At 37.9% G+C, this 22077-nt stretch overlaps 1 protein-coding gene across 1 annotated transcript in view; it reads right to left on the bottom strand.

Moving 5' to 3' along the window:
- Positions 1-22077, bottom strand: part of ctnna2 (catenin (cadherin-associated protein), alpha 2) — a 372393-nt gene that overhangs the window by 244443 nt on the left and 105873 nt on the right. Inside the window, 1 exon segment of the mRNA XM_056771020.1 lies at positions 20995-21198. Within this exon segment, the coding sequence (XP_056626998.1) occupies positions 20995-21198 (204 nt within the window).

Here is a 22077-nt window from a genome sequence, read left to right as displayed (position 1 = left end):
GCAAGTGTTTTCGCCATTGCAAACAAAAACAACAACCAAACAGTTTGGACAAGGATATGTTACTAAGCTTACAGTTCTTGGTTTTAGCATATTGGTTTTATATCTTTCTTCTTGGACATCGGCCATAGTGGACTAGTGCACTTTTTTGCGCATGCGCTGATATCGCGGCACGTCTGCACGGTCTCAAAAATGGGCTGCACGCGGACGGGGCATGAGGACGATCACGGACCCTTCTGATGAAAATGATGATGAAAATGACGTCATGCGGACGGCGCGCAGACGCAGATGGACGGACCATACTAGTGATGGGAAGTTCGGATCATTTTATTGACTCTGACCTTTGAGTCTCGTTCAGCAAAATGAACGAAGCTTTTTTCGAGTCATTTCGTTCCTTTCGTTCATTTTAGCAAAGTAAAATTGAAATGTTACATGTCACTTTCCTAACAAATCTACTACTTACGCAAACCTTGATCACATCACAACCATTACAAAACTATAATGCTATGATAAACAGAAAACAATACAATATAGATTCATTTGTCATTTCACTGTCTTTGTCTATCAATAAACAAACACTAGGGCTAGGCAATGCACCTGTATGTTAGTAAGGTTGTAAATTAGCAAATTTCTCTGTACAAAGCTGTCACATCACATGACAAAAGACCGAACACTCGAACCCGAAGACTCGAGAGGTGAACTAATCAATCTTGATGAACGAACAACTCGACCGAGAGGTGAACTAATCAATTCTCTTTCCGGCTCTGATTGCATTTGCGAAGCGTCCGGAGCATGTTGCGCAATACGCATGCGCGACTGAACGAATCACTTCCCAAGACGACTCGTTCTTCCCGAGTCACATTTAAGATTCGTTCAAAAGAACAAATCTTTCACGAACGGCCCATCACTAGACCATACTTCCAGCTAAATATGAAAACGGCAAGTCGCCGTCAGTGTGCTGTTGCCGTTCTCAACCCTGAGAAAAACCGTGAGAAAAATTGAGACGAAAAACGTGTCAGTGGAGCACGATGTACGAGTCGCGCAATCCTCAATCTACGCCCGTATCAAGTGGCTGTGCTACCAAAAGCATGCACATTAAAATACCTGTAACACTGTTACATACACAGCTATTTTAGTTTCCTTTTTAGGTTGTAAGGTCAGGTTTCAATAAAGCTAATAAGAACCTAAAGAGAAATGTAATGCGAGTTGTTTATCATTATTGAAAAAATTAAGCATCCATCTTTATTCAAATGTGTTTTGTTCCAACGATTTCCACATACAGCAAATGGTTTATATCAATCTATAAGATTTGTTTACATTTGCAATTGAGTTACATGAACCATCTGTCATTTGAATCAGTTGTTTCACCTCATTTAATCTATGTTGTAATGCATTTCTAAAAAAATATGCAGCTGTTTATACTTAATTTGTTGTTTGGCAATCTGGATTTAATTGTATATATGTATTTACGCATGTGAGTTAAATCAGGGTCGGGGTGCCGTGGGAAAAAAAAAACCTTCAAAGGTTTGCCTTGCTTTCAAAAAGTTTGGGAACCACGGCACTATAGAAAATAGACATTAGATGAGCCACATTACAGCTCTTGAAAAATGCTGATAAACACACCCACCAGACCACTCATTATGTATTAATGCATCAACTTGCTATGTTGGCAACAATAAACAGCCAACAGTTAAGCTACCGAACTATATTACTTGATGGAAAATGTGTTATTGTTAATAAACATAATGAAAGTCTTGTGTTTATCGTATTGATTTGCTGTCAAAAAGCCACTTAAGATAGAGAATTACAGTAGATGAGTGATTTATAAACCGCAATTAAGAGTTCATTTCTCATCATCGTGCCGCATTCCATCATTTACTGTAAGCATAACACAGTATTGTTGTATTTGATTAATAAATATGGAGGAAAGCCTACAGATTTTTATCAATAAACTGTACCGTACTATGCTGTAATGCACTGTTCTAATAAATACTATACTATACTGTATTGTTCTGCACCATACCACTGTATACTAAACTATGCTGTGGTTGCACTGCACTGTACAACACTATATGGTGCTAAACTACACTATGGTGTGCTTTACCCTACTACAATATATTGCAAGGTACTGTACTTCACATTGCCATACTATACAATACTACACTATGCTATACCACAATACATTATGTAATTGTATTCATTACCACCCCATACCATACAATAAATAATATTTTTTATTTTAGATGAACTTTTTTACAAACAAGTTTAAATCAAACTTTACAAATCAAGCAGAGCTGAGTTGTGTGCACAAGAAAGCTAACCTGGTAAAAATAAAATCTGTCTTCCGGGATTTGGTCCGTTTTGAGCTCAGCAGACTAAGGGATCTAGATAACCACACATAACCCTGAGCTGCATGTACAGAGGGCAGTGGATGAAGATCAGGGGGGGGGTTAGAAGGAAAGGTGAGCTTAGTTTTAATGTTACACAGAATACATGGAGGTGGAGGGGTAAGAGCTCCTTTAGGTTTAGTGTTAGGTTTAGGTTTGAGGGTTATTTGGGCTGGCACAGCAAAACGAGTGACTCACCAAAATGGCTGGAGAATAACTTAAAGGTGTGATGAACTGGCCTTGTTTATTGTGTTATTCTGTTATATGCGGTCTACTAATGACGTGTGTGTTTTTTTACATTGAAAAACATCAAAATCAATAAGTAATTGGCTATTTTCTACCAGGGTTTTGAGGCCAGCTCTACAAACGCTCAGTTTCAATGGGAGTGCCACATTGAAGACTTTATAAGTAAACGCCCTCTGCTTTGATTGAAAAGTAGTTTGTGTAATTGGAGCCATCTGTGAATTTGGTTTGAGATGGAACGTTAGGTTACACATTAGCACCATTCACAATTTCCGCACAGCATTAGTTGTGTTACTTCAGAAGAGTCATACGCGAACCAGTGGGCGGGGCTAGAGAAGTAGTCGTTGATATTTTTCTATGGAGGCGGTGTTCAACCTATCTATAATGGGTGCATTCCATAACCTGGCCTGGTGTCAATTACAGATGTAATCATAGTAAAAAGGGCGTTTTCATTTCTGACACTTACATGACGATGTTCGCTTGAATACGATTCCCTCTAATATAACAACAGCTCGGGATAAAATTTTGATTTTAATTCAAGCCTCCTTTAAGCCTAAAATAAATCTCTCTTTCGCTCATGTTCTAGAGCAACTGTTAAAGTGTACATGCATGAGATTTACAAAAAAAGTGCTTTTATAAAAACATACACATGTGTGTGCGTGACATTAATACATTTATTGATGTACAATCTCACTCTATATTTCACCTCTATCTCACAGCACTGATAAGAAGACTCCACATATAATCTGTAACCTGGGCTCCAGTATCCCCAGGTGTGCAACTGTAGCGAGACCCAACCATCAGCAGTGGATTAATGAGGGTGTCATGAAGCCCACAGGCATGAGGCCTGCGGTGGGAGAGCTGTGGGGGATACCTGTCCCCGTCGTCTCCGCCCAGGAGCAGACGCAGCGTCGCTAATGTACAATAGCCTCTACGGGGTGAATAATTTGTTCTGCGTGTTGGAGACAGCCATCTGCAGCCGGCCCCTCCTCGCCTGCTTATTTGTTTGACTGTTTTCTCGAACGGCCCAGGATAAATGTGTCCGATAGGCGCCGTGTGAATTCTTCCCTAACAGCCCAATCTGGAGATGAAGCCATTGTGGAGCTCTTACAGGAAATAGAGAAGCTTTAATATGATAAGACCAAGGTCAGAGAGACAGACAAAGAGAAAAAAATGGACAAAAAAGGAAGAGAGAGAGAATTTTCTTCAGATTGGACAGAAAAAGAGATACTGATAGACCCACGGTCCCCAAGGTCACGATGATGAAGTGGATTTAAATTAAGCAGGTGATATCAAGATGTAGGGATATCACTTAAAAAGAATGAAGATAAAAAGCATTATGTACACAAGGAGGTTAATAGCTGAAGAAAACTATCTGTTAGCATTCCCAATGTCATTTCAATGACGTTTGCTTGGTTGGCTCAACACCATATGGAAGTATAATGTTGTGTGGAAACCTCCTCTCCATATCCTCAATAAAAACATTTTATATTTGTTTTATGTTGTCATGTCATATTTTATTTCATTTCATTGTTTTATTTCATTTTATATGTTATTTGTATTTCATCTCTTATTGTATCTTATGTTATTTTTTTATTTTATTTTAACTATATTTTATTTTAACTATATTTTATTTTATTCTTACATTTAATTTAAATTATCTACAATTGTATTATTTGTCTATAAATGTATCTATAACTATAGTATATTATTTTTATAGCATATTACTTAATTTTACCTTTTATTATTACTTTTTATATAAAATGTTACTTTTGATACTTATTATTATTACTAGTGGGTTTTGCAAATATTTTCACATTTTGTGGACCACAAACACACTTCAGACAATCTCTAAATGTCAAGTGACGTCACATTAATGCTTGCACAGTCCCAAAATAGATTAAATGAAAAAACAGGAAAACATCATCAAATTGGTTACATCTACATGCAAAGAGTAACAAGAGGCTATAACAAATAAGCCCGCTACATTCTTAAAAAATAAAGGTGCTTAAAAGATTCTTTACAGGGATGCCATAGAAGAACCATTTTTGCTTCCACCAAAAAACATAAGAATCATCACTTTTTAACTTGTTAACTTTATCACCTTCATATGATAAAGGTTCTTTATGGAACCAAAAGCTTCTTTTATGGCATCGAAACACCTTTTAAAGCACCTTTTTGTAAAGAGTGTATTTAAGTATTAAAAGTGTGTTCGGCAAATAACAGCCACATACACACCCCATGCTTTTATCCTTTATTTCGGCAACAAACATTTAATCAGATTAGCCGTGATGCCACTGACATTTTTTCATGCCAGCGGCTAGAATCAGCAGTGTGTAAATGTTTGGGCTAATGTGCATCGCTCTTCTCTGTTTGAATTAATTGTCTTAATTATGACTGCGCTCTCCTGCTGCGCGCACACACAAAAAAAGGCCCTCTGCTCACTCAGATGTGACACGCACAGCATCCTCACTCCACACACGCACACTTTTCTCTTAAAGTCAATGATGCCAGCCTTTGCAGCCTACTGATTAACTGGTGAGATACCTGGCATCTAAGGCATGAAATGCACTCGGGAACCCTGTTTGTATTACTATACCTCTGTTGAGAGAGAAGGTAATGGCCTATAGTCAGTCAGCGTTTGGGGTTGAAATAACCTAGCATAGATTTATTTATTTTTCCAAATTTGATCTGTTTATATGTTAAAAATAACCCAGCATTTCAAAAACTGTAAAATGCTTGACACTGTCTGACATCTGCACGTGTTGTACGAAAATGTTGTGTTTGTTTGGCAAAATCAATTTTACATGTGTGAGGAACTTTATATGTATGCATAATACACAAGTCTGATTCTTTTGTACTGTATATGCTGTATGCTAGTCTCATTCAACCGTGGCCTTAAAAGCCACCCCCACAAATAACAGAGGAGATCATTTCCTATTCGCACCGACAAGACAAAAGCTCTTCCAAGGCCTGCTATGAAAAACCACTGTAACTTTTCTAAATACATTCACAAAGATTCATTTCACTGAGCAGTTAAAGGGTAAAAAAATACTTTCAATAAACTAAAAGCATAGGCAATTTAAGACAGAACAGGACAAGATGCGCAGCAGAGTAAAAAAAAGCCCACACATTTTACATTACACTAGCTCTACAGAGATATCTGTAGGACTTTTAATTACAATACACATGCAGGCGTGACGGAGAAAAAGTTAGCAGAGAAAGTAAAGACTCAATTGTGGCTTTCTCGGAAACCTCAGATGTCCCAGCTGTCAACTGTAAAAGCGATTACACACTTGTATCCAACAAAAACATATCTCTTTTTCTCTCAGGCAATCACACGGACACACTCTCTCTCCAAAAGAGGTCTATTCATATTACAGCTCGGAGTGTCATCTAGAAGCTCAAATGCTGAGGACGGTATGCAAATGTTTCAGGTAATTACAGGTGTGGAGGTGGCGAGATGTGGGAGGATGAGGCGACGCGGTTCTTTTAGAGAAACTCAGAGGGACCCGGCGACATCATGGCTACTGACTCACCCTCGCTTGTTCAAAGTGTCAAACCTGCTGAAAGGAGATTTGCGGAACACAGGAACATGTTTGCTGCATAAGCAGAAAGACTATAATAAAATTAGCATTTGAATTAGATTGAGCATTTTTGGGGTTTTTGTTATGAATGAATGCATGAATGATGTTATTTTAGCTATTGTTTTATTTAATTTAATTTTATGCGTTTTATTTTCTTTCAAATTTGATTCGATTTTATTGCAGTTTTGGTTACGAATGAATGCATGAATGAATGAATGTTATTTTACATTATTTTCCGTATTGTTTTAAATTATTATTATTCTTAAAATAACATTAATGTGTAGGGACCATCCATTTCTTACCTACACAATATTTTTTAACATCAATGCATAGATTCTATATCACAATGTCTTTAGGATTATGAGAGCACATAAATTCAGTCAAGCTTGTCCAAGCATTTCACTGCCAGTCTATTTTAACAAGGTCACTGTATGTTTTAACAGCTAAAACAAAGATGTATGGTAAACAAAACAAACCAGGACCCTTATTGATAAACCCCAGTTACGTTTTAACATCCAAGTCAATAGTGTCCCTTGTTTTTTATATAAAGCCACTTGCATGTCCACGATTTACTGGTTCAGATTGTAGGGAACTAAAAAATGCATTGAGACCCAGCCAGCGGTTCACACTTTCTGTGGGCGACAGGAAGTGCGAATGCGCTTGAATCCAGTGGATGTTGTTTATGAAAGAACTGACCCAAAGAAGTGTCGACTCTTAGCTGTGTTTCAGGGATGCCTGGTGAAACTGTTCTTCGAAATGTTTTAGAGATGGACCCCCAGTGCTACAGTCCCCAACCCCTGCAGCAAGATTTGAAAAAGCTTTCTACCTCACACGGACACGCATGCATGCGCACGCTCTCTCTCACCGCTAGTCTCATTAATAAACTCTCTCAGGGCCTAGCAGGGTGGAGTCCAGCCGCGGGTTCGCCCTGCCAACAGTGAGGCAATGCCGGGCCAGACAATATTGATGACCCGCTGTGCAAGCCCCGGAGCTTCTGACAGACCAAGACGAATTAAGGTCACATGCTCACCTATCTGATGGTAAAGGAGGAGAGAAGTGGCAGCAAAGAGAGAGCGGGTGTCGTCGAGTGAAAAACGCAGCACAGGTACGAGAAACACGAAATCAACGTGACAGTTTGACACGACAAATTATTCCGTCTCCTAGCAGCCAACCTCATTCACATGACAGGAGACTCGAATCGTGACACAACTGAATCATTAGCAATCTAATATTGAACAATATCAGCAATTGGGTTTCGCATAGCTACATACCACCGCACAGCGGATTTGCGCTTCTGATCTACTATCACAACCATTTTTCTGTCTGGCTTCTCCAAATAGCCTGTCGAGTTTCTATAAATTGCACTCGCTGGCTCGCCTTACCCGCATGTTTACAGGATGGGCTGTAAAACCCAGACAGACTAATAGCAACAGCTCGTATCAGATATATCGACGAGTGGCCAGAGTTGTGAGGACCGGAGGGTCGCAGGGGTCCGATAAGAACAATTAATGTCATTTGCGGCACCATCGCAGGTTGGAAACGAGACTAATGGCATTTACAGCCACCCTGACCACAATCTGGCAACACGTCTGTGTTCTCGATTGGCTTGATTTCTGGTTTGATGTGTTTAATTAAAGGTGAAGGATGTAATTTCTGCAAATTGAAATGCGATTGGTTTTTCCGAGCAACGCGACTAGAATGGATCTACTGTAACAGCTTTGGATAAACAAATAGAACGGGTTTGGAAGAGGGATGAGGGGAGAACCACCATTTTTTTGGACTTCTGGCTGTTACTGCTGGTGGAGGAAAAATAGCTATAAAACGTAAAGAAATACCTGTAAAAACATTTGATGTAAAGTAAAGGGGGTGCACAACAGACGCGGAAACCCCATGCTACTTATAGCGCAACTTTTTGGAAAATGAAAACATTGTTTTCTTTAAGCATAATTTAACATGAAATAGTATGTTATTTGACTGAAATCGTCTTTGATTTACTGACTTCACCTGTCTAGGAATATTGGAAAAACAGCGCATTAATACAGAAAAACTCTCATAAGTTAGTCAATTTGACATTTTTACTGCATTACAAAAATTGGTAAAATTCTTTTTTTACAAATATGAGACCCTTAAATCCAACACTGGAAATTGGCAGTAGGTGCAAGTTATTGATGTAAGATCAGTTGTTGGGAGAAATGTATAAATGCATGACCTGTGGTTTGCCGGGTAGGCTCAATTTGACCCTGTCATGTTGTATTCGGACGGGAAATTTAAAGCTTTTCTGTTATTAGTGGCTACTGGCTTTTTTGGAAGAGGTGGACTTGGGAGCCTGACATTTATTGTGATTGTGGGTGTTTAAAGAAGGTCATATTAGCCATCGCTAAATTCACTCTTTTTCTGAGAATTACTGTAATTTGACCTACACAGTGGGCTTACAGATAGAAAAGATTTAGCAATGTATTTTAATTGGACACTTCTAAAAGGTTTGCTTTTCAAGTAATAAGTAAAGAAAAAAAAAACATTGCAAATTACAATAAAACATACCAATTATTGTTAAGCTAGAAATGTGAAAGGCTATGTAAATGCATTACACAGTGTTCCTTTAGAAAAGAAATGAACTAAATAAAAACAGTTTGGAAAAAAATCTGAGTTCAGCATGTTGCTCCATTTTTACTGCATTACTTCTAATTTGTTTGCTGCTATCTTATTTAACGTGCACATTTCTGACTGTTCAATGGTAAACTTTGTTGTTGAAGAAAACAACAATAACAGGTTTTTTACCTACTGATCAGCATGGCAGTGTTATCATCCGAGTTGTATACAGTCCCTATTACTTCAGTCTCGAGCAAACACAATGCATGGTTTTGTTTTGTCATTTTGAGCACTGCATCCCACACCAAGTCAAACTCCATGTGAATATACTTCACGAGTTCTGTAATTCAGTGCTAAGCAAGCTGATTCCGTCTCAAACACACAGCTCTTCTAATCCTTATGTAAAATGACAGGTGAGTCATATTCCACTGAGTCATTTCTGCCTGAACTGCTCAGGTTTGAAAACACAGAATCACAGGATGAGTTATCTCATGGATAATATACATATATATACATATACCCTCACACCTCCAAAAATCACATTTTATATTTCACGTGCTCACGTTTCTTCACACTCACAGATGGGGTTTGCAATGAAATGTATGGCTTAGTTGAAAAAAGTTTATATACTGGCAGAAAATATTCATGGCATTGTGAGCACAAAGCAGAAAAGCGCATATTTGGTCTCACTGATAAGATAAGGACTCTCCGAGAAATGTGGAAAAAAGAATGGTAAGGGATTCTGATGCTCAAATCGATGTCAATAGATTTCAATAAGCCTGGTCTTGCAGCCAGAGAAATTGAATTATGGTAAATGTGCGTGATAAATATATGGGTCTGAAACATCTGATTCAAATGGTTTCAGTACTGCAGACAATGGATGAATCTTGTCTTGCTAAGGATAATCTTGAAGCGTATGTATCCTAAACATGCATTCATATATTGTTTAGACTATAATATACTGTAAATACATATAATAAAGCTTGATTAGAAATGACACATTAACATTCTCTTAACATTCTCCATTTCTACAACATTCAATTATTCTTTTTATTTAATGTATTATTACAAAATATTTTTACACTGCAAGTCACCTAATGAAATTAATGCCACTATTACAAGACATTTGTAATATGTGCACAATTTATTTAAAAGCGTTCCCTTCATTAAATATTAAATGGTTATGTCATCATACTTTTTAAAATGTGTTTATTGTATAAAGCATTTCCATATTTTAAGATTGAACATCTATGTTAAAGGGTAGAATAGTAAAGTATACATTAAGGTATTTTAGTGAAAAGCAGAAAAATGTCATACTTAAATCATGATAAGAAGGTTTTCAAAAAGGTGTATCGTGACCTTCACATAACGAAAAGGAAAATAGCTGAAATATGTTCGATTTAAAACAAACTCTTCTGGGAAATAAAAGCGCCTGTAGCTGAACAAACACTCAAGAGAGAAAAAATAAATGGAGCATAAGAAAAATGCACATGAGGGCAAATTATAGCAAGACATTAATTGCAATTAAGTTAAATGGCATGTCAGTTCAATTTCTGGCTGCATTGTCATTACTAACCTTCAAGGAAAATAAACCAAACCAACAATGATGAGACGTAGCAGTGGCGATAAAACCAAATGATCTGACTCTTGTTTTAAGACGAAAAGCGGCCTAATAAGTCAGGGTTTGTCAAAACATCTCTTTTATCGCATATCTCCCTCGCATCCCCCCCCCCTTCATTTCTGTTTGAGCGGTTCCGCATGGTTTACCCCTACAGCCCAGCATGCATTTCTCTCCCCGCACTCTGAGCGGGATGAACAGCACGCTCCATCACCCAGCCGAGCTCACCCCTGCATTCGAAACGCTAACATATGTAGCGCAGTAACGCAGTTAAAGCCTCGCTCCTCAGATCCATGTCTGCCCGTTAAATACAATTACACTCGATTCCACAGCTCCATCCACCTATCAATGTCAATAGCGTTAGCTGCTCTCATTGCAGATGGAGTGGGGGGCGTGGCTGGGTGGGGAGGTTGAATCTCTGCAGGGTGCCATGGTAAAGTCCTATTGCAGCTAATGCGATGGGCATGTAGCTCTGAGAGCTTTTATTACATTAATTTGTCTCTTGTTAATTCCATCTCAACCCCTTAATACGAGTTAGCCAGAAAAGGCAATTAAATCTCGGTTGACTGCATCACCTCGGCACGGAACAGCGTGGCCACGCGGCCCAAACGCGCATCGTGATCATGCTGGGCCCGGCACGTGTGGCAGGTGTTCTGATTCGTGGCACGTTGTCTCTGAAACGTCCTTAATTGAAAGCGAGCAGGACTGCTGGCAGACGGCAGTTTCCTGACTTTATTAAAGACAACACGCAGGAGGATGCTGGGGGAACGCTGACGTCAAGCGAGAGAGGAAAGCTAATGTGCCGGGCAGACGCTGATGCATAGAAATAGAGGCTGATGTGTTTCACGCAAGTCATTATCCAAAGAGCAAAATGTGCATGACTGAGAGCAAATCAGACGGATTGACCGGTCATGTGTCATCACATTGTGTTTTCCATGTGACTACCTGCTCAAGTGGCATAGGAGCGCCACAGGAATAGTACCCCCTTTCTTTCTCTCAAATAATAATACAATTTGTAGTAGTAGTATTACAACAACAACAACAATAATTTATTATTATTAAAAACTACTACAAATAATTATAAAAATGATCATTATTGTTATTATTATTATTAAGATAACAATAATTTTATGAATGTTTTGTTATTGCTGTGGTTTCTGTTGTGCTAATATTTAAGTTTTTTTAATTACAAACCTAATACAGTATAAATACTAACTATAACTAATTTGTTTTCCCAATTTTTTTATGCACAAATATAAAAAGCAACACACAATGGGAATTCCCTTTATAGTGTTTAAAATGTATTAGAATGAAACCTCAGGAAGCTGGTTGATAAAAAGTACAAAATAAATGTATACAAATAACAGGCAGATGGGACTACATTAAAAAGGCTAAAATATGAAATAGCTCGATTTATTTTGGCTTTTTCCTGAGTTTTATTTGTGATATTCCATAGTTTGAATTCCTTTATTCTAAATAGTTGGAAAATATATGCATAAGTTAATAAACCAGCACAACAACACATATGGCATCATGCATGTAGGACATCAGCAATGTATAAAATACTACGCAAACAAACTTTAAGTATGCAGAAACAGGAAATCAAATGAAAACGTAAAGCTTTAAAAATAAAATCCTACCATTAATTGATCTGATTGAATAGAATATTTGGATTTTGTCTATGTTTTTGCATCACATGGCTATTTCACATACCTCATAAGGGTTTTTCAGAAAACGGGCCCTTGCACATAATGAACATGCACCACACATGTCACTTCAAGCATACCGACTTTGACAGTGAGAGAAAAGTTGAATGACCGGCGGGTTACATGAAAAAAGGAGACAGACGCAAGCACTACCCCAAGATTGATATTAGCCTCGGATTCACAGAGTCAGGCCTTTAAAGCCCTCTATCCCTGAGACCGACACAATCAGACACAAAAACACCCAGGCAGCATCAAGATGCAGACAACCTCCCAAAAAATTGTAATGAGTGAGAAGCTCATCCGGCCTGGAGCAAACAAATATACCAAAAAACAACCCACACAAAAAGCTTTCAAGCACATAAAAGGAGAGCAAAATTCACACACATTTTACGTAGATATGGGTCTGTACTTGCCCACAACACACAGATTGAAAAAGAAAGAAAATGACAGCTGGTAAAAGGGTAGAAAATGACACATCTCCCACACACGGAGGCCTCGCCCTCCCCTGACTTGCAAAAGCAATGTGAAGACCATTTTCACTCTCATCAGCGTTCGTAATGAAGCAGCTCCGCAAACAACATGGCCGCCGAGTGATTTATCATCATTCTGGGCCCTATTTCATTCCCCTGATTACTTCAGGCAGCAAACATGAGGAGCAAATTAATGAAAATGTTGGGGAATTATAAACTCCGCTTTGCCTCCAACCCGCATGAATTATCTAACACAGCGGCACTGAATTAAGCCCTCTGACAATATATGAGAAACATTTTTGCTTTAACCTACAAACCTGCTCGTTTTTAAGGGGGGCGTAAGAACAGTGCTAACAATGCAAAAGGCTTAGGAAGAAAAGTGTAGCATGAAATATGAGGTGGAACAGAAAATATAAGAAATTCACTTCTCATCTGTGTTACCTGCGCAAGGCCGAGGGTCAGCGGGCAGGCAAGTGTCCTTGTACAGAAAATTACGAGATAAAAAGTTGCTCCTTGAGAGTTTGCAACTCTGTGTCCTCTTACTTTTCTCATTACTGGCTTTAGATGTTGTGTGAAGCCGCAAAAGATCTATGGAAGTCAAAAGTCCCCACAGTATCCATCTTTGATTTAGGCACATAAGATTGAAGCCCCATATATCTACTGATCGTGGAGCTGTAGAGCAGGGTGACTTTTCAAAACCGTTTCCAAAACTGTTTTTGAATAGAACATTGAGCCTCTGCAGATGAGTTTCTTCAATTAGCTGTGTTTCTTCGTAATGTTTAAGGGTGGAATTATAATTGATATATTATAATACTAGACGGACATGACAAAATATTTGTGAATAATTGTGAAAAGAAATCCATTTTATATATATATTTTTAATGTATATTTAATCATATAAAGAATATAAAAGTTGTATAATTTATTATACTAGGTAAACTAAAGAATATTTTAAATAATAACATTAATAACTTAGATTAATATCTAAATAGAATACTTTATATTATAAAAAAAGAATAGTTGTATTCAAAATGATTGTACATAATTGTAAAAATAAATGTTATCAAATTTGTATATATTTTTATATATTATATTTTTAATTGCACATTTTCCATTAACAAATAGATATTTATAATATAAAAATAAAATAGTTCATTATATTAAGTAACCTGAAGAATAATTTGAATAGTACTGCTACTACTTCTACATCTAATAATAATAATATTAATTTACAGAAAATATTATGTTTTATATTATAAAAAGAATAGTTGTATCAATTGTTAGCCTAGTTTATTAATAATAATAATAATAATATTTGCTTATTATTACTTACATTTTTTTTTACTGGTAGAAAGTGCATAAAAATCTGCCCATCCGATAAATGCTTACTAGACTAAGAAGTATTTACAAATGTTGTGCATCAGATGGTTATAACCGTGGGGTAGTCAGTGGCAATCGAGACCAGCATATGTGGAATGGTTCGCAATTTGAAGTATGTACTTGGGAGCAGGAGTCTCTCACTGGCAAAGCAAAGCAAGCCAGGGGCATTAGGGGCTAACAGATGGAAGGGAAGGCACAAGTCGCTATGGGAAACAGCTGATGGATCGCCCCATACGGGTCGCTTAATAGGGCGTAAGTGCCGAATCTGGGAGGAAGAGACTCTCGATGAGAAAGTGGGTTGGAAACAATACTGTTTAAAACAAACATAAAAATGCTTAAAGGTTTGCAGGGACTTCTGAGGCTAGCGGATGTTTGTTATAAGAAGGCAGTTTACAAAGTCTAGAGGCATTTACTTTAACTTCAGGGGCGAGCCTAAAACCGTGCAGAAAATGCAAGCCGCGCTTCAATTTTTTTCAAAAGGAGTTTGGGCTCTTCTAGCTTCTGTCATCTCTAAGCAACCATGGGCCACGATACCCGTTGAGAAGAGGAGATATAAACAAAGGATTTATGGATTTTATGCACTGAAAATACCTTGCAATAAGTCTGCTACTAGATATGTTTATGCTGTGACCATCTGTGTCTCCATCTTCATTGAGCTTGTCTATATTGGCTGGTTGGTTCTTGTCACACGACCTACGGCAAGTTAAAATATAAATCTTGGTGCTGAGCTAACCCACCTAGAAATACGGGAGCGTCGCACCGCATGCACACCGCGACCGCTTTGCTGCCTATTTAAGATGCAACATTTAAAATAAGGAATATGGGAGAGCAAACGACGCAAAATCTGAATCACCCCTTGCAGTGCTGAAGACGAGCACAGGGAGGTAACAGCTAGAACCGCTATAAAGTGTGAAATTTTGGTATTTATATACTTCTAAATTAGAATTGTTAGAAAACATTTAACCATGTCAAGTTTCTATCCATAAGTAAGTGAAGAGACAGTCCAACCCTGTAGACAGTAAAGTGCCCAGCGATTCCCCGTACAAGTCCCGACATCAAGAATTGCTTTAAAAAGGCACGTGTGACAAGCTGACAGAGAAGATGTAATTATGAGAAATGCTTGTGGCTTGACGTTAATTGGGTCTTCAAGTGTGCTACCTGCAAAACTGACAACTTTACAGGCCCAGTCAGATGAGAGTTAAAAGATAAGAGATACCGAGTCAGATCGTACTTTGCATGCATGCTTAAAGGTAGAGTTTGTAAGAATTAAAAAAAAACTTTATTACTTTACCTCTTCCGCTAACATGATTTCCCGTTCCGGTCTGATTGATTTATCAGCGGTACCATCAGCGGTGGAGTTGAAGACAACGTATCCCATCATTCCACGCCTCTACAAAAGATCATCAAGCTACGAGATTGTTGTTGTTTTGATCGTCCGCTCTTTAGCGGCGATTTCTACAAACTGTACCTTTAAGCTTGATTGTGTCAAGTTATCAGACATACAATCATTTCAGAAGTGAAGACAGAGTGTTAGACCAGAAAAACTTGAATTAAGTTTGACAACATAACACTCTTCATCAAGATACAACATAGAATGTACTATGCTAATTCAGGTATTCAGGCACCAAGCCAATATGTAATGAGTCTTTCTAAAGAACTCTGTTAGTCTTGGAAAATAAAGCCTTTTCATTGCCCAAAAACAACAAAGCTATCCAGCTTTCTCTGGTACTGAGTGTTTCGCTCTGTATGTTTCAAGGGTGCAAAACATACTTCCAAATGCTTTGTAAAGCAGTCGAGGACGACGACCAAAAAACATCTCAATGTTCACCCAGTCTGCAGCAGAACCACAACGTTTCTGACACCGGACTAGAATAGCGAGAGCTTCGTGAGCAGACGATGCAAGAGATGTGACTCTGAATCCTTGAAGGGGAACGTCTGATATGTATGAGTATTTTTGTTTGTGCCTTTGGGGCCAGAACGAGAGAGAGTGTGAAGGATAGATGGTGTGAAGGAAGCAAAAAGAATAGTTTTTGCATTTTATGTGCATGCTGTGGGATATTCCCTCAGAAACGACTGGTCTTGCCCAATGAGACGATGTCTAGCACTTGCCAAATCCAGGCATCAAAGCGTTTGTGCTGCTGTGAGGACACGACGCAGAGGCGCCAGCAGTCACATGATGCTATCGCACTATGCCACGACAGCTTGTTATTAGCTATCCTAGAGAGACGGCCAGAACTTTTTTGTCTTCAAGAGCTATAGACTATTTCTCAGTAAAATTCTGTCGCCATTTACACACTTTTGTCATAAAAGATATGTAACAACCAATGCTGCATGATGAAATAAGTTCTTACCCTCTGCCTAAGATTGTGATTTAATTTATTAAGACTGTTTCAATAAAAATGCAATAGTTCTACAATGACATGAAAATAAATCATGTTTGGTATTGTTGAACTAGAACAGTGGTTCTCAATCTGTGGTGGGATGTGACGCGACAGGAATTGGACACACTAATATAAATATTTAAAATATATTTATTAGGGGTCTCAACTTTAAACAATATATTTTTTAATATTTAACGCCATTAACGCAAAATCTGTTTTTTTCTGTCATCATTGTCTAGCGTAGCATTACATAATCACGCTCTTATTCATATAAAGTAATTCAATCTATTTGGGCATGAAATGGTTATATTGACACGTCCAGTATAGATTAACAGCTTCTGGTCGTGAAACAGAATCTGTCAGACAGCGCACCAGGATTACCTTCTCTTTCGTGCTTGAATGAACAAAAACACACTAGATTATCCCAGAAAGCACACAAGTCTAGTATTTTCGCAAGCACAGTCTTCAACGAGTTAAATAAAGTCTTAAATGAATGGAAAGAGTAGTGAAAACAGAAAGCGCATTAGACCTGCTTAGAGCAGCAGCGCTTAAAAGGGCCGCGCTCTTTAAAGTGCTGCTGTGACTTCTATCACTATAATGTTTTTCAAAGAACAAAAGAAAAGTAGAAAAAAAACGCTTTTGCGGTTTAATGAGGATTCTTCTGTATTTCATGTATTTTGTGTCCGAGAACTTTTTTTTGTATATTTCCTACCTGTTAGACAAGTTGGAAGGGCACACTTATTATAATGGATTTAATTGGTGTATTTTTTTTTTTTTAATAAAGACATTTACATGAACACATTTGGCAGATGCTTTTATCCAAAGCGACTTACATTGCATTTTCCTATACATTTATACATAGGAATGTGCAATGCCCTGGGATCGAACCCACAACCATGTTTGTTGTTAACGCAGTGATCTTACCACTGAGCTATGTTAAAGAAATGTGTTCTACATTAATTTGGAGATAAAATGTGAAATTATTAGAATGTAATATTATATTTAAATAAAAATAATTTCACTAAACGTGTGCGATTAACCACAATTTAAAAATTGCATATATATTATTATCATCTAATCAAAACTTTGCTACATAACTAATAATCTTCATACATTCAAAGATTAATTACAGCATAAAATAATTAATCAACATAATACACTTTTCTTTATTTTTAAAGAATTAAGTAGATGATACTTGCATTGTCTTTTTTTATCAAAGGTAGCACTTGATGTGAAATGTTTCAGAACCAGTGATCTAGAACATCATACAACATCTGTGATGTCTTTGATGTACAGTATGTCGTTACAAGCGAAAAACCAATGCTTTTATGACTGAAATGGACACACAAAAAATAAAACAATCGAAAACTGTATGACTTTCTTCTGCAGAACACAAAAGACAATTTGAAGAATGTTGGTAACCGAACAACACTACTCCCTATTGACTTCCGTTGTATAGATAAAACCACACGTCTTCTTCATTATATATATATTTTTCCACAAAAAAACGAGTCATATACAGACTTTTAACGACATAAGCGTGAAAATGACGACTTCATTTTTATTTTAGTGGGCACATTTCCTTTAAGTAAGAATTGTTTTGCTGTTGTTTTCCTATCAAACACAACCAAGCGAAAACTCGACTCTAAACAATCCATCTCATTATTTCTCTCTCTGTCCCTGACTAGTGCTGATCCACTGTTCTTCTCAAGTAATCCTCTGGTTTGCACAGGCTCCAGCCCAGGCTCTTCTCCGTGGGCCTGAGGCCAGCAGCAGTGCTGTTAGACTGATGGAGTATTCGCCAGCCCTGCCTCTTGATCAAACCTCACTGTGTGGCCCCCTGGAGGGCGGGAGAACACATGCATCCATCTTCTTTAAATGCCAAGTGACCGCCAGAGTGCCATGTCTAGCGAAGTGCGAGATCAAGCTCAGCTAACCAACTCTCTAAATCCACTTTACTGCAGCGTGGGCTGGCTAGTAAGGTAAACCACCACACCCGGGGACCCCTGAACCCCCCCTTAACCTCTACCCACAAGCCCCAGCTCCCTGACCCAGGTCAGTAATATATTACCCCGACCGATCAATTGATAGATCGTCCCGTCCAGGCTGCCTTAACTAAATCAGCCGATTCTGATGATTCAGCATGGGGCTGAGAGACCGGGGAGGCTGTCACCAATCAACGATCACCACAGACCGGGACAAGTATGGACATTCTGCTGCCACATGAAGATAATATATTGCAAACAGCGCATTGATCAACCTCGTGTTGTCCGGGGTTGAACTTGAGGGACGATAAGAGGGAAGCATGACGGGTGGTGGCAAGAGTTACGGCGGTGTTAGTGTAGAAATCGTTTTCACTGTAAGACCTAGAAACCGTAAAGAAACTTAAAAAGAAAAAAACCATAGAGGAGAGGAATACAGTCTAAATCAGATCCCAAGAGATAAATAATGCACCTTGTTTTCCTAGACCTCTCTTTTTTAGCCTTAGATCGCACGCTTCCAAGCCCGCAGCTGTAGCTCGCCCAGCAGCCGCTACTGAAATTAATGAAGCATTTTAAAGTGAGCTGAGAAACTATTCAACCTGAGGGAGAAGGAAGCTTGTTAAGGCCACAAACTGTAAACGCAGTATGATTTGAGAATATATTCAGGTTGGTTTTCATGTATTGTGATTTAGGAGTATCGCGATTTAGGCGTCCCTTAAGCCAAATTCTTTACACACAATGAGAAGGATTTCAAGAAAAACTAATATCAGACCGATATGTTATCATAAATAAAACTTTTCCATGTGGAATGTTGTAACATTAGTGCAGGCTGTCAAAATTTAACCGCCGCTATACACAAGAAACACACGATTCACTGTAAAAGGTTTGCAAGTGACACAAACGAACACACAGCAACACAAACATTTTATAGACAACATAATGAAATGAATCTTAAAAGGAACTTAAACTGATATAAAACATCCCAGGCCTGGGAACAGATTTCTTAACAGAGATTGTAATAGAAGCAGTGATGTTGTGTTTTGACTACAGGGGCATCACTAATCAAATGAGAGGTTGTATTTAATATCCCCTCAGTTCCCGTATGGCGAAAACACAACGTCAAGAAACCCACATTAGATTACAGCAAGCAAGAAGCCATTGATTACTGCACAGTACCAGAGTCAGACAGCCTCATTGATAATATACTGATCAATATTACACCTGCCAATGGTTTAATAACAGCTATTGCAAAGTAATTTACATATATACGCTAAAATAAATGTGTGCGCACACGCACACACACATTTATAATTCTACTGGATTACATGCCTTTACTCATTAACATAGATAGAAGAGACACATAAGGGCAAAAGGACTAAAGGTCAGAGTATTGATTTATCAAACAATATTAAGACCGTTAATCTGGAGAACTCTCGAGACGTAATGTCTGAAAAACAGGTAGAACATGGTATCCTGTATATGGACAATGTTGCTTGAAGGGCTTTTTTAAAGAAGCAACGTGTTACACCGAGAATCACTCCAAATAAACAAAATTATGCATGGTTGAAAGATAATAATTAGTCGATTTACTGAAGCACATGCTATTCTCAATTTACTGTGGATCAATAAACAAAACTTTATGATCAGAATTTGAAATGCATTATTGTTATTATGAATATTCAAATTATGTGTTATTTGTGCAAACAAAGAAAAGGAGCCTTCGGGTAAACTTTTTTTTCAAGTGTTTAAAAAAAAAAAATTTTTAACAACAACAACCAATAATTAGAAAGTTTTGAAGGTCATAAACGTCCACAAGATGAAAAGCCAACAAAGTTTAAGGTCGATCTGTTTCTATTTCTACTGATAGGTCATAACTGAAATCATTTATTCCGAATCTTTATACGGAAATTGGCAGCAAGCCAACGGACCTCACCAAGGATTTGCTAAAATAAGTTGAATTGAAAATACCTTGTCGACAAAGTTATGTGGGTATTAATGCATTTTAGTGCTCTCGGAAATTTGATAATTCCCACTTCAACCCCGAAATAATTTAAGGAACGGTGCTTTTTTATTGTTATCAGATAATTTTAATGTTAATAAATCAATATTAATTTTAATGTTACTGAATACTTTTAATACTTCTGGGTTTAAGTGGAAATTATCAAACTTCCGAGAGCATGCGAAGGCAGCATCATACAACCCTTGTATTTATATCATTTGAATAAATAAAACATATGATCATGCGATCTGGAATTCAGGATAATACAGCACTTATATTGTTCTTTTTACCAAAAAGAAACTGCAATAACCTGATGGAAATGAGACAATATTCATGTCGATTGCATGTTCCGTGACATCGGCGCTGATAAATAAATAACCCTTCTATCAAAAAATGACACAGATAATATATCAACCGCCTCTGAGGTATGACTACTATGTTTGTTGATGAAAATGATGGGTCAGAAAACAGGATTTGAATGATTAGAATAAAATGCTGACTTTAATTAATCCTTTTACCTTGATAAATGTACTAAAACAGACACTTAGTCTTTCCATGAGTCATAGGAACGTCAACGACTTCCTGCACAGACAATTGCAGTAATAACCATGCGGATGTGATCTTTGAGCAGGAGTGGGAAGTTATTACGACTCACGTTGTTCATGTACTCGCTCAGCAAGTCTTGAAGGGCCTGACGCACGGAGTTGCATTCGGCTACGATGCGTTCGCGGCGGTCGTCCCGTGTGCAGGAGGAGTCGGCCATGAGGGCGGCGCCACTGATGATGCTCTCCAGACGTTCCTCCAGTGACGGCCTGAAGCGAGCCTCGCTGAATGTAAGAGGGTCCAAAATGATCTTATTCTGAAACACAAATTAAACGATTATGGTTAAGAATGAAGCTACTTTGTAATAAATTAATAAATAGAAAAAGCACAATATTTGTAATCTTAAAGGTGAAGTGTTTCATTTTTATATATCAATACTTTCATATACCCACAAAGTTTTGGATTTATTTTCAAAATATATATTTTGTTGTATTACTGTTGTCAAATGTCATTCACTGGTTTACAAAAGAACACAAACAAACCGAACTCTGACCCAGACTGCATCAAAAGCACCCTTGGTTTCACAAACATCAGGCGATGTTGTTTACAGGAACAAGTTTTGCCATCACAATGCAATGCTTATTGTAAAGCGGGTACATAACAAGCCCTGGAAGTTCATAGTCTGTTACATACCGTTTCTAGAGGCTTCTGTGAGGTGACCTTCAAGATGAATTCAAAGCCTTGGTTGCAACTGCCTTGAGATTTAATAGAGCTTTTAACCACAGGATGCAGTCTCAAGAACATCCTCCCTTTATATTGTTAAAAAGTAGCTACCAAATACAGACTTTACGACCTCTAGGTCTGGGATGGGGAAATTACCATATTGATAGAGCCGATATTATTTTTTACGGTTATATGCGAATACAGCCTCGGCAGCAGTTTGCATTTTGTGGACTTTGGCGGTACAGATGAAGTAGATTCTAGAAGAACTGGGGGTGACTAGTGTCTGTACCCTTTCCATTTTAGAACTGTAGAGTATCACTTGTGCAATCTGGATCCAATGGTTATTAAGTTCACAAATTACAGTATCCCAGCATGCACTTCCTTTTTTTAGGATCAGCTACCAGCGTACTACTAACCGACTTCAATGCAATTAGAGACAAAAACAACATTCCCATAATAGCCTGTTGCCATG

Source organism: Triplophysa dalaica, chromosome 2 (assembly GCF_015846415.1).
Source record: "Triplophysa dalaica isolate WHDGS20190420 chromosome 2, ASM1584641v1, whole genome shotgun sequence".
NCBI classification, from domain to species: Eukaryota; Metazoa; Chordata; class Actinopteri; order Cypriniformes; family Nemacheilidae; genus Triplophysa; species Triplophysa dalaica.
The sequence above is the reverse complement of the archived record's forward strand: the minus strand, read 5'-3'. Positions and strand labels throughout refer to the sequence as shown.